Raw genomic sequence first — 14,019 nt, 5'->3', positions numbered from 1 at the left:
GATTTACTGGTCAATTCAAATAATCATTAGTTGGCCAATCGATCACTCGTGGCGCGTGCATCGAATTTACTCTATTTTGACGTTTGCTCACTACCGCCACCTAGTTCGTGATTAGCCCAGCTAGCTGAAGTCAACAGATGTCGTTAGTGTTTGAACGACGAAGTTTTACTCATTTTTCTGCCGAGTATACAATCAGCCAATTGTTTTTACTCTAAAATGTAGTATATCAAGTATTTTATAGAATAAATATTCATTATAAATGAGTCAAATTCGAACTAAATGATCGTATCATGCCGTAAGCATATTAATATTTTAAACCTGTTCGTGCATTGCAGCATGAGAACTAAGGATGCCGGCTTTTACTGTTTAGCACTTTTACAAACAAAACCAAAATCATTTTCGAAGCTGGCTAAATTTAATGCTAATGTGTTAATTCTAAAAATATGAGATCTGCATATTTTCTAGTTTTGTTTCTATTATTCAATGTATTTTCGTATAAAGATATGTATATGTATTTCGACTCTTAATTGATCATTTCTACAGTGTTTTTCGAATAGTAGAAAATCGTTAATTTATTATTTTTACGGTACAGGGGTTTAAAAATATGGCTAAAAGTAAATATAATAAATAAAGATAATACTTCAAACCACCTTATTTAATGAATAAAATTGTTGTAAACAGCAAATAACTACCTTTATTTGGTAATCGTTTTATTCTGAATACCATGCTCCTATATCAATAACATTCGCAATTCAATTCATGGAATTGCAACAATTCATGGAATGAATTCATGGAGCGGTAACCCTGTATAATATTTTTTATGTATTCATTCAGGATTGTTACGGGGACCTTGAAATATTTTCCACGCCGGCCAAAACCAGATCCGCGTCATTTACTTAAATCCGCAAGAACCAGAACTAAATTAGTGTCAAATACACGTGAGATGTAATTTTTGATCACTAACATTGTGAATATTTTCACTAGAAGTGCGTTATATTAAAAACGATTTTTAATGCAATCAGATATGTATAGTAGATTAACAATATAGTTCACTTCATGAATTTCACCACATTAGGTAACGGACAGCATCTGGCGTCTCAAAAGGCCCAAAATCGATAGTCAAGAGGTGCAATAATTGAAAAATTACACAAATTTAACAGTTGTTAACAATTTGAATTACATTTTTCAAAACTTTATTTCCAAACTCAGAAATCAAAACACGATTTCTAGCATATTAGGATTACCACTCCTTGAATTCGTTCCTTGTACCCAAATTAATAACAAAGAATTTTTGAGATTTTTTCAGCAGTGCTTAAGGTGATTATACAATTGAGCCATGTGGTGAATTTCAAATTCACCACACGGTTTTCTACCGTCAGGTCGCCATTCACCGTGGGTGCACCATTCACCGTGGGGTTCAAAGTAATTTTCATTATGTTTACGAAAATGTTGAAAAATACTTTTTTACAACATCAGCACCATTAAGGTGATTATAGAATGAAGCCCGTGGTGAATTTCAAATTCACCACACGTTTATCTACATAGATTTCCAAAAGCCCTAATCACGTGTAATAGTTTTCGTACAGTGCCGAAACTCAAATTATGATTGTTCAGCATAACTAAGCAAACGATCTACCATTATTTCAGCCCCATACGCGTTATGGTTCTTTCATCTCGTGCTCCTGAAAAAAATATTGGAAAAGCACGTGGTTTACAAAATGGCCGATTTCTGGCTTTATTGTATAATCACCTTAAAGGAGTCAAAAAGAGTAATAACTGTGAAATGACTGTTCCAACAGCTGTTATGACGTTAGAATTTGTTAACATCCTGCGGCTGTCTGATTCCACCTTTGTATTCAACCATCAAGTATAATCTGCGCTCGCCCAATATCAGTGGAAAAAGTAAATGTTTTATTGTTCTTTACCTCTAAACATCCATGCAATTGAAGTGTCAGGTTTGTTTTTTTATTTTACGTATAAAATTAAGCCGAAAATGTCGGTAACACTTCATTCTCCACCAAATAAAAATGCACGGCGAATGGATCCCCCAGAAAATAACTGTGTCTATTCACCGGCCATCGAAATCGTGAGCAAGATTTTTTTTTATGTACATAAAAAAATCTTGATCGTGAGTACTATGAATGATACCGCCATTATGTTGTACAGGTTGAGCAGAAGCAATGGTTTTCCGGGGATGACTTGTTGGTCATAAGAGTTACGTGACGCTAATGAGCATTAATTTCTGCATCTCCAATATAATTCTTTTGATTATGTCATTTATGTACATAAACTTCACATGTTTATGTTTAACTAAATGAAAAACACGAATAACATTTTAAAATCAATGTTTAAATTCATATTTTAATTAATTTAAATGAAAAGTTCTTATGCACGGTGAATGGGTACCTACCCACACGGTGAATGGTGCCCTAACACGGCGAAAGGATACCCTAATATATCACTGAGAAATTATCTACAACCATCTATCTTGCTAAAAAAACTATCTGAGTTTTTGATTTTCATTCGAATTAAAACAATTATTTAGGGTTCGTGACGGTGTTCGAGAGTATAATTTTCAATTTAAATTATTTGGAGAGCTCTAAGATTTGCTTAATTGCCTAAAATGCACGGTGAATGGCGACTTGACGGTACTCCTATTGCCAAAAGTTCAAATCTAGCGAAATAATGTTCGTACAATGCTGAAATTAAAGTCGATTGTTTAGCATAAGTAAGCAAACGTTCTACGAATGTGTCATCCTCATGGGCGTTGTGGTTCTTTCAATTCGTGCTCCTGAAAAATCACTACAAAAAACACGTGGTTTCCAAGATGGCCGATTTGTGGCTTTGTTGTATAATCACCTTAAAACGACACAAATTATCCCAAAATTGTTCGATTTGCAAATGTTATTGATATAAGAGCATGTAATTAATAATGGAACAACTACCCTATTTCGACACGGTCTATTGCATATTACATCATACGCTGAGACACCCCTCGGAATCTCTCCTTACTACGTTGCTTACATTTTGTGACACCGTAGCGCCATAATGGATTATATCGGTAATTTAGTTCTTTAATTTCTAGTTTGCCGCTCTATGCACACTTGTACCAAAATGAAGTGGAATGAATCTGAACAAATCGCCATTAGTATGACAACCCTTCGCTTTGAAGATATGGTGACTGTTTTCTATGTTCTTTATATTATTGTTATTAAATTTTTTAGTTAAAATTTAATGCCTAAGCCAACTGGCATACTTAAACAATATAATAAACATTCAAGCGCGCGTGCATAAACACATACGCGCACAAACAAACACACACGCGGCACACACACACGCATGCACACACAAACATACCCAAACACACGCACACATCAACACACATACGCGCACACACACACGCGCGCACACTCAAACACACGCAAACTCAAACCTACGCACACACGAACACACAAGCACACGCGCGCACGCACATGCATAAAAACACACACGCTCTATTCGTCAATTAGTATTAACCACAACGCGTCTCGGGGCCTTCTATTAAAAAATCGTCTTTAAAGTGAATATATTCCCTGTACAAAGAAGGCAAACATGTATAAACATTGATTTCAAACGTAAATTATATCTCAACATTAACTTCAACACATTTATTCTCAATTACTTTTGTTCCATAATTTTATTTATTTAATTTTCGCCCGAAACTAAAACCGCGCCATACTCCCGAAATTTATTATTATGCAATTAATTAACATGTTGATAGTAATTCCCAATATATTAGCAATTTCTTATTCGTATAATTTGACAAATTCTTTAGTTTTTTTCCTAAATTCATGCCACAAATTTTTACGTACTTCTTGACAACTACCAGATTTGGCCAAAACTTGACATCTACATTGTATGGGAGAAACAAAAACTAATCTTATTGGATTACTCATATGAGCAAAAATTCCTCACTCGTGAGTGAGCAAAACCACGTTTGCTCACTTGTGAGTACTCACAGGTCGTGAGTAACTCACGCGTGAGTACTCACGGAAAAAATGAGAAATGAGTGAGGAATTTTTACTCATATGAGTGAGTTTCTCAACACTGCTCATACCTCACTTCTCAGTTTCACTCAGCCTCAATCTCACTTTTCACTATTAAATCCCTCTCACGTCTTACTTCACTTAATAAGCAAAAACTTTTCGGCAAACGGCATTCGGCTTTCGGCTAAAAGACCTTTTGGCCAAATGACCCTCTCGACCAAATGGTATTCGACCAAATGACCCTGAACCATATTTCTAGATGTTATGAAAAGTGTTTGATGTTTTGGAAGAAAATAATATAAATTTTTTCAATATCTCCGTCCCTCAAGTACGGGAGATTTCACTGTATTTAATAAAATATTTTTAAAATTTCTTGAGTTTTAAAATATTTAAATTTTTAAATTTTATTTTCATTTTTTTTTTAATTTTTAAATTTTATTTTTTTTTAAATTATTTAAATTATTTTAAAAATTTTATATAATAATAATTTTATATAACAATTTTAAAAATTTTTAGTTTTTAAATTTTCAAATTTTTAAATTTTTAAATTTTTATTTTTCAAATTTTTAAATTTTTTGTTTTTTAATTTTAAAATTTTTAAATCTTTGGATTTTTTAATTTTTAAATTTTCAAATTTTCAAATTTTTAAATTTATAAATTTTGAACTTTTTAAATTTTAAAATTTTAAAATTTTAAAATTTTGAAGTTTTTAAATTTTTAAATTTTCAAATTTTTAAATGTTTTAATTTATAAATTTTTAATTTTTGAAATCTTTAAATTTTTAAATTTTTAACATTTTAAATTTTTAAATTTTCAAATCTTCAAATTTTAAAATTTTAAAATTTTTAAATCTTTAAATCTTTAAATTTTCAAATTTTCAAATATTCAAATTTTCAAATTTTCAAATTTTTAAATTTTTAAATTTTTAATTTTTAAATTTTCAAATTTTCAAATTTTTAAATTTTTAAATTTCTAATTTTTAATTTTTTTTTTAAATTTTAAAATTTTTAAATTTTTAAGTTTTTAAATTTTTAAATTTTTAAATTTTTAAATTTTTGAATTTTTTAATTTTTAATTTTTTAAAATTTTAAATCTTAAAATTTTCAAATTTTTAAATTTTTAAATTTTTAAATCTATAAATTTTTAAATTTTTAAATTTTTAAACCTTTAAACTTTTAAATTTTTAAATTTTTAAATTTTTAAATCTTTAAATTTTTAAATTTCTAAACTTTTAAATTTTCCAAATTTTTGAGTTTTTAATTTTGAAATTTTAACATTTTAAAATTTTGAAATTTTGAAATTTTGAAATTTTGAAATTTTGAAATTTTGAAATTTTGAAATTTTGAAATTTTGAAATTTTGAAATTTTGAAATTTTGAAATTTTGAAATTTTAAAATTTTGAAATTTTAAAATTTTAAAATTTTGAAATTTTGAAATTTTGAAATTTTAAAATTTTGAATTTTTAAAATTTTGAAATTTTAAAATTTTGAAATTTTGAAATTTTGAAATTTTGAAATTTTGAAATTTTGAAATTTTGAAATTTTGAAATTTTGAAATTTTGAAATTTTGAAATTTTGAAATTTTGAAATTTTGAAATTTTGAAATTTTGAAATTTTGAAATTTTGAAATTTTGAAATTTTGAAATTTTGAAATTTTGAAATTTTGAAATTTTAAAATTTTGAAATTCAAAAAATTGTAATTTTGAAATTTTGAAATTTTGAAATTTTGAAATTTTGAAATTGAAATTTTGAAATTTTGAAATTTTGAAATTTTGAAATTTTGAAATTTTGAAATTTTGAAATTTTGAAATTTTGAAATTTTGAAATTTTGAAATTTTGAAATTTTGAAATTTTGAAATTTTGAAATTTGAAATTTTGAAATTTTGAAATTTTGAAATTTTGAAATTTTGAAATTTTGAAATTTTGAAATTTTGAAATTTTGAAATTTGAAATTTTGAAATTTTGAAATTTTGAAATTTTGAAATTTTGAAATTTTGAAGTACAAAATTTGGAAATTTAGAAATTTCAAAATTTTAAAATTTTGAAATTTTAAAACTTTGAATTTTGAAATTTTAAAACTTTGAATTTTAAAATTTTGAAAATTTGAAATTTTGAAATTTTGAAATTTTGAAATTTTGAAATTTTGAAATTTTGAAATTTTGAAATTTTGAAATTTTGAAATTTTGAAATTTTGAAATTTTGAAATTTTGAAATTTTGAAATTTTGAAATTTTGAAATTTTGAAATTTTGAAATTTTGAAATTTTGAAATTTTGAAATTTTGAAATTTTGAAATTTTGAAATTTCGAAATTTTGAAATTTTGAAATTTTGAAATTTTGAAATTTTGAAATTTTGAAATTTTGAAATTTTGAAATTTTGAAATTTTGAAATTTTGAAATTTTGAAATTTTGAAATTTTGAAATTTTGAAATTTTGAAATTTTGAAATTTTGAAATTTTGAAATTTTAAAATTTTGAAATTTTGAAATTTCGCAAACCAACACCACCAATAGGTAGGTGAAGATTTCCGCTACCTGTTGATGGTGTTGGTTTGCGTGGGAGAGCTATCAGATTTGTCAAATCGTCAGTCGTTTTGAAAATTTTGTCTTGAACTAATATATTTGTTGTGAGTAACGAATCTGATTTAATTTCTACTTATATTGATGATATTATATGATAATATTGAAACATGATTGTATGAGTGAAATAATTTCCCACTCAGTATATGTCGACTGCACCACCATGTTCCTCTGAAAATTTCAATACTGGCTTCTAGATATCGTTTTCACTCTCACAAAGATTAATCCAACATATCCATCGATCAGGAATAGAAGTAAGTAATGGAAATCCATTGTGTTGGGATTTAGATTCCACTGCTCTCTAAGTGGTCATCGTCTGTTGAATTAAGACACTTCCTACCCCATCTTCTATCTCAAAGATATGCATCTAATCTCATCCCACTCACAGAAAGAACATCAATACTCTGTTTTATTGATGCTTGTTCTACGAAGAGAAAACATTTCCCATTGCTAAAGTATTTGAAAGATATTGACTTCACTTCCTGCGGGTGCGCTGATCCGGCTTGACTGCCTTAGTGGGATTACAACTAATTTTGTCCATTCCAAGGAACACCATTCCATATCGACCGATGCTTTCACCGGAACATTGCCTTCACCCACGAGCGTCTCCGAGCAAAATGAATCAACTTCCAGTCCGGGGGAAAAATCCTCGCAATAATCCAATCGAAGCAAATCAATCCCACCAGAGCAGAGCCCCGACAGGAAAAGTCCAGGAATATGAAACAAGATTACTTACTTTCTGCTCCTTCCACCCGACCAGCGGCGGAAAGCAGATCACAAAGGACAACACCCACAGCCCGGCGATGAGCGACTTGGCCCGCCCGGTGGACATGATGCTCGGGTAGGTGACGGGACGGGTGACGGCCACGTAGCGATCCAGCGAAATCGCGCACAGGTTCAGTATCGACGCCGTGCACATCCAGACGTCGACGGCCAGCCACACGCGGCACCACACGTCACCGAAGATCCATACCTGCGGACAATGGGGAAAATGAACGAAGAATTATTAGAAGGGCAGCTCAACTGAGGCAACATATAAAGAAGTGAAATTTTTTTTTCCAAGAGAATTTATTAAAATCGATGAAATAGGGGGAAAGACGGCTTTGGCAGGTTTTGTTCTATTATTGGCAGGGGGGTTTTTGTCGACCAAATTTTATGAAATTTGGCCACAACATTCTTTGATATGCAAAGAATGTTTAGGCCAAATTTGAGCCTAGTCCGTCATAAAAAACCCCCCTGCCAATAATAGAACAAAACCTGCCAAAGCCGTCATTCCCCCTAGTTATAATGGCACTGAAATTGTATAAGCTTAGAAATTTTTCGATCTTATTTTATTTTGCTAGCTTCGTAATTCTTATTGGGCATACACATTTTAGACCGATTATAATGAACCCTTGGTGGTACGGACACTGCTTTCTGCTCGATTTAATCTGGAAATGCAAATCCAAAGGGAAATTACGGCAAGCGTGGCGCCACCTCTCGCCACCCAAGCGCATATAATTTCCTGCGGTTGCCATGGCATTCAATGATTACTTCGTTTCTGTTGTTTTGCTCAGTCCTGCCATTTAATCCCGGGAACAGTGAGCTGAGTGCGGAGAGCCGCTTACTTTGATGAAGTGTGGGGCCAACGGGCGGAGGACGGCCAACGAAGCTGGGAAATCCAGCATCATCAGCAAAACTGAATTATCTTATAAATTGGCTTTTTTATGGATGCCAATAATTTTATCTGATAACATTGGTTTAACCTGATTACAACGTTGGTCTGCACCGGATCAAGTGGGGCACGTACCACGTTCAGCCGGTCCGACATAAATGAACAACAACAACCGGAGTATGTACTTCAGAACAAGAGCTTTTTTCGTCGTAATAACACAGATACAGCAAGGCTCATACGCATTGTATACATATCTGCCTTATTATCGATTCAGCTATCCATGGCTGGAGACACAGGCCAGTAGCTATAAATAAACATATCCTGTCCTGTGGTTGACAAGAATGTACTTTGACACTGAACTAAGCTGTTCGTGTTAATTCAAGCCAGCACAAATTTGCCGGAAAACATTCTTCTTGAACTGGATGTGTGTTCGTTAAAAATTGCAATGAAACATTTAATGACCATTGGATACGTTTATATGCTAAGAGAAGAATGAATGCTCTCAATAATAGAAACAGTAGAACCACAAAAAAAATTCAACGAGACATGGGATGCAATTCTTCGAATAATTTTTAAAAAATATCAAAATGATATTTTCTGAAAATTATTTAAAGCACGACTTTAGACTTTTGATTGTTTGTTTATTCGATTATTATACATATATTTATTTGATTGTTGATGATAATATTTTGAAATCCAAAGAAGTCTTCTTCTATTGACATAACATTTTGGGGGCAGCAGGGACTTTGTCCAAGGGCTTGACGATCCCTCCCCAGGCCATCTGCGAGTTGTGGCGCCTGCCTAGGATGTGGTGGGGTTTGACAGTGGGCCCTGTTAAACCTCTATAAAAAGCTGCATGTATCCGCAAGTAGGCTCCGCCAAAGCGACCGTGTGCCGCTCAAAGCGCACAAGCCCAAGTCCTGGTGTTAGGTGGGACGCTAAACAGCCCTGACACGACGGCCCTCCGGCGAGACAGGAGGTTTGCGCAGGCCCAATAAGCCGCCTGGAAAACCAATAATTACGAACAATATAAGAGATAATGCGACTCGATATAATCGGCAAAGACCTAGGCGACGAATAAAGGATCACGATTGGAAGCTTGGAACATGGAACTGCAAGTCGCTAGGTTTCGCAGGTTGCGACAGGATGATCTACGATGAATTACATCCCCGCAACTTCGACGTCGTGGCGCTGCAGGAGATTTGCTGGACAGGACAGAAGGTGTGGAAAAGCGGGCATCGAGCGGCTACCTTCTACCAAAGCTGTGGCACCACCAACGAGCTGGGAACCGGCTTCATAGTGCTGGGAAAGATGCGCCAACGCGTGATTGGGTGGCAGCCAATCAACGCAAGGATGTGCAAGCTGAGGATTAAAGGCCGTTTCTTCAACTATAGCATCATCAACGTGCACTGCCCACACGAAGGGAGACCCGACGACGAGAAAGAAGCGTTCTACGCACAGCTGGAGCAGACATACGATGGATGCCCACTGCGGGACGTCAAAATCGTCATCGGTGACATGAATGCACAGGTAGGAAGGGAGGAAATGTATAGACCGGTCATCGGACCGGATAGTCTGCACACCGTATCGAATGACAACGGCCAACGATGCATAAACTTCGCAGCCTCCCGCGGAATGGTAGTCCGAAGCACCTTCTTTCCCCGCAAAAATATCCACAAGGCCACATGGAGATCACCTAACCAAGAAACGGAAAACCAAATCGACCACGTTCTAATCGACGGTAAATTCTTCTCCGACATCACGAACGTCCGCACTTACCGCAGTGCGAATATTGAATCCGACCACTACCTCGTTGCAGTTTGCCTGCGCTCAAAACTCTCGACGGTGTACAACACGCGTCGAAGTCGGACGCCGCGGCTTAATATTGGGCGGCTACAAGACGGTAGACTAGCCCAAGAATACGCGCAGCAGCTGGAAGTGGCACTCCCAACGGAAGAGCAGCTAGGCGCAGCGTCTCTTGAAGATGGCTGGAGAGATATTCGATCCGCCATTGGTAGCACCGCAACCGCTGCACTTGGCACGGTGCCCCGGATCGGAGAAACGACTGGTATGACGGCGAATGTGAGCAGTTAGTAGAAGAGAAGAATGCAGCATGGGCGAGATTGCTGCAACACCGCACGAGAGCGAATGAGGCACGATATAAACAGGCGCGGAACAGACAAAACTCGATTTTCCGGAGGAAAAAGCGTCAGCAGGAAGATCGAGACCGTGAAGAGACGGAGCAACTGTACCGCACTAATAACACACGAAAGTTCTATGAGAAGTTGAACCGTTCACCGTTCACGTAAGGGCCACGTGCCACAGCCCGATATGTGTAAGGACATAAACGGGAACCTTCTTACGAACGAGCGTGAGGTGATCCGAAGGTGGCGGCAGCACTACGAAGAGCACCTGAATGGCGATGTGGCAGACGAAGATGGCAGTATGGTGATGGATCTGGGGGATCTCCAAGAAATCCAGGAGGAGATTGGTCGGCTGATGAACAACAAAGCCCCTGGGGTTGACCAACTACCAGGAGAGCTATTTAAACACGGTGGTGAGGCACTGGCTAGAGCGCTGCACTGGGTCATTACCAAAATTTGGGAGGAGGAAGTTTTGCCGCAGGAGTGGATGGAAGGTGTCGTGTGTCCCATCTACAAAAAGGGCGATAAGCTGGATTGTAGCAACTACCGCGCAATCACATTGCTGAACGCCGCCTACAAGGTACTCTCCCAAATTTTATGCCGTCGACTAGCACCAATTGCAAGGGAGTTCGTGGGGCAGTACCAGGCGGGTTTATGGGCGAACGCTCCACCACGGACCAGGTGTTCGCCATTCGCCAAGTACTGCAGAAATGCCGCGAATACAACGTGCCCACACATCATCTATTCATCGACTTCAAAGCCGCATATGATACAATCGATCGGGACCAGCTATGGCAGCTAATGCACGAAAACGGATTTCCGGATAAACTGACACGGTTGATCAAAGCGACGATGGATCGGGTGATGTGCGTAGTTCGAGTTTCAGGGCATTCTCGAGTCCCTTCGAAACCCGCAGAGGGTTACGGCAAGGTGATGGTCTTTCGTGTCTGCTATTCAACATCGCTTTGGCAGGGGTAATACGAAGAGCAGGGATTAACACGAGTGGCACAATTTTCAATAAGTCCGTCCAGCTATTTGGCTTCGCCGACGACATAGATATTATGGCACGTAACTTTGAGAAGATGGAGGAAGCCTACATCAGACTGAAGAGGGAAGCCAAGCGGATTGGACTAGTCATCAACACGTCGAAGACGAAGTACATGATAGGAAGAGGTTCAAGAGAAGACAATGTGAGCCACCCACCGCGAGTTGGCATCGGTGGTGATGAAATCGAGGTGGTAGAAGAATTTGTGTACTTGGGCTCACTGGTGACTGCCGAAAATGATACCAGCAGAGAAATTCGGAGGCGTATAGTGGCTGGAAATCGTGCATACTTTGGACTCCGCAAGACGCTTCGATCGCATAGAGTTCGCCGCCGTACCAAACTGACCATCTACAAAACGCTCATTAGACCGGTAGTCCTCTACGGACACGAGACCTGGACGATGCTCGTGGAGGACCAACGCGCACTCGGAGTTTTCTAAAGGAAAGTGCTGCGCACCATCTATGGTGGGGTGCAGATGGCGGACGGTACATGGAGGAGGCGAATGAACCACGAGTTGCATCAGCTGTTGGTAGAACCATCCATCGTTCACACCGCGAAAATCGGACGACTGCGGTGGGCCGGGCACGTAGCCAGAATGTCGGACAATAACCCGGTGAAAATGGTTCTCGACAACGATCCGACGGGCACAAGAAGGCGAGGTGCGCAGCGGGCAAGGTGGATCGATCAGGTGGAAGATGACTTGCGGACCCTCCGTAGACTGCGTGGCTGGCGACGTGTTGCCATGGACCGAGCCAAATGGAGAAGACTCTTACATACCGCACAGGCCACTTCGGCCTTAGTCTGAACATTTACTAGACTGGACTTGATTCGCAGCCGCGTATCTTACCGCACGACTAAGAAAGGCCTCAATCCGAAAAAGTCGGAGAAGTCCAATCCCAGTCCAGTGCCAGTTTAGTTACAGTCCAGTCCAAGTCCAGTCTAAATCCAGTCCAAGTCCGGTCACAGTCCGGTCCAAGTCAAGTCCCAGTTCAAACCCAGTGCAGTCCAAGTCCAATCCCAGTTCAGTCCCAGTCCAGTCCCAATCTAGTCCGAGTCCAGTCCGAGCCCAGTCCGAGTCCAGTCCGAGCCCAGTCCGAGTCCAGTCCCAGTCTAATCCAAATCAGTCCCAGTCCAGTCCCAGTCTAGTCCAAGTCCAGTCCCAGTCCAGTCCCACTCCAATCCCAATCCAGTCCAAGTCCAGTCCAAGTCCAGTCCAAGTCCAGTCCAAGTCCAGTCCAAGTCCAGTCCAAGTCCAGTCCAAGTCCAGTCCAAGTCCAGTCCAAGTCCAGTCCAAGTCCAGTCCAAGTCCAGTCCAAGTCCAGTCCAAGTCCAGTCCAAGTCCAGTCCAAGTCCAGTTCAAGTCCAGTCCAAGTCCAGTCCAAGTCCAGTCCAAGTCCAGTCCAAGTCCAGTCCAAGTCCAGTCCAAGTCCAGTCCAAGTCCAGTCCAAGTCCAGTCCAAGTCCAGTCCAAGTCCAGTCCAAGTCCAGTCCAAGTCCAATCCAAGTCCAGTCCAAGTCCAGTCCAAGTCCAGTCCAAGTCCAGTCCAAGTCCAGTCCAAGTCCAGTCCAAGTCCAGTCCAAGTCCAGTCCAAGTCCAGTCCAAGTCCAGTCCAAGTCCAGTCCAAGTCCAGTCCAAGTCCAGTCCAAGTCCAGTTCAAGGCCCAAGTCCAGTCCAAGTCCAGTCCAAGTCCAGTCCAAGTCCAGTCCAAGTCCAGTCCAAGTCCAGTCCAAGTCCAGTCCAAGTCCAGTCCAAGTCCAGTCCAAGTCCAGTCCAAGTCCAGTCCAAGTCCAGTCCAAGTCCAGTCCAAGTCCAGTCCAAGTCCAGTCCAAGTCCAGTCCAAGTCCAGTCCAAGTCCAGTCCAAGTCCAGTCCAAGTCCAGTCCAAGTCCAGTCCAAGTCCAGTCCAAGTCCAGTCCAAGTCCAGTCCAAGTCCAGTCCAAGTCCAAATCCAATCCAAATCCAATCCAAATCCAATCCAAATCCAATCCAAATCCAATCCAAATCCAATCCAAATCCAATCCAAATCCAATCCAAATCCAATCCAAATCCAATCCAAATCCAATCCAAATCCAATCCAAATCCAATCCAAACCAATCCAAACCAATCCAAACCAATCCAAATCAATCCAAACCAATCCAAACCAATCCAAACCAATCCAAACCAATCCAAACCCAATCCAAATCAATCCAAATCCAATCCAATCCAATCCAAATCCAATCCAAATCCAATCCAAATCCAATCCAAATCCAATCCAAATCCAATCCAAATCCAATCCAAATCCAATCCAAATCCAATCCAAATCCAATCCAAATCCAATCCAAATCCAAATTCAAATCCAAATCCAATCCAAATTCAATCCAAATCCAAATCCAATCCAAATCCAATCCAAATCCAATCCAAATCCAATCCAAATCCAATCCAAATCCAATCCAAATCCAATCGAAACCTAATTTAATCCAAATTCAATCAAAATCCAATCCAAATTCCAAATCCAATCCGAATCAAATTCGGTATCAATGCAATCACATGAAAAAAATCAATTTAAATCCGATCCAATTCCAATTCTAATCCAATTAA

The 14,019-nt window shown here is 37.9% G+C and overlaps 2 protein-coding genes across 2 annotated transcripts in view; one reads left to right on the top strand and one right to left on the bottom strand.

Annotated features, from left to right (window-relative positions):
• The window catches only part of LOC134215381 (octopamine receptor Oamb-like), a 35,736-nt gene extending 27,712 nt beyond the window's left edge, over positions 1–8,024 (bottom strand). Inside the window, exons 1-2 of the mRNA XM_062694585.1 lie at positions 8,009–8,024; positions 7,337–7,573 (exon numbers count right to left, since the gene is read on the bottom strand). Coding sequence (XP_062550569.1) covers positions 7,337–7,519 — 183 coding nt within the window. The 5' untranslated portion in view covers positions 7,520–7,573; positions 8,009–8,024. The remainder of the gene's footprint in view (positions 1–7,336; positions 7,574–8,008) is intronic.
• LOC134207692 (octopamine receptor Oamb) overlaps positions 1–14,019 on the top strand; it is a 228,156-nt gene that overhangs the window by 107,981 nt on the left and 106,156 nt on the right. The window lies entirely within an intron of this gene.

The sequence above is a fragment of the Armigeres subalbatus genome, chromosome 1 (assembly GCF_024139115.2).
Source record: "Armigeres subalbatus isolate Guangzhou_Male chromosome 1, GZ_Asu_2, whole genome shotgun sequence".
NCBI lineage: Eukaryota > Metazoa > Arthropoda > Insecta > Diptera > Culicidae > Armigeres > Armigeres subalbatus.
The sequence above is the reverse complement of the archived record's forward strand: the minus strand, read 5'-3'. Positions and strand labels throughout refer to the sequence as shown.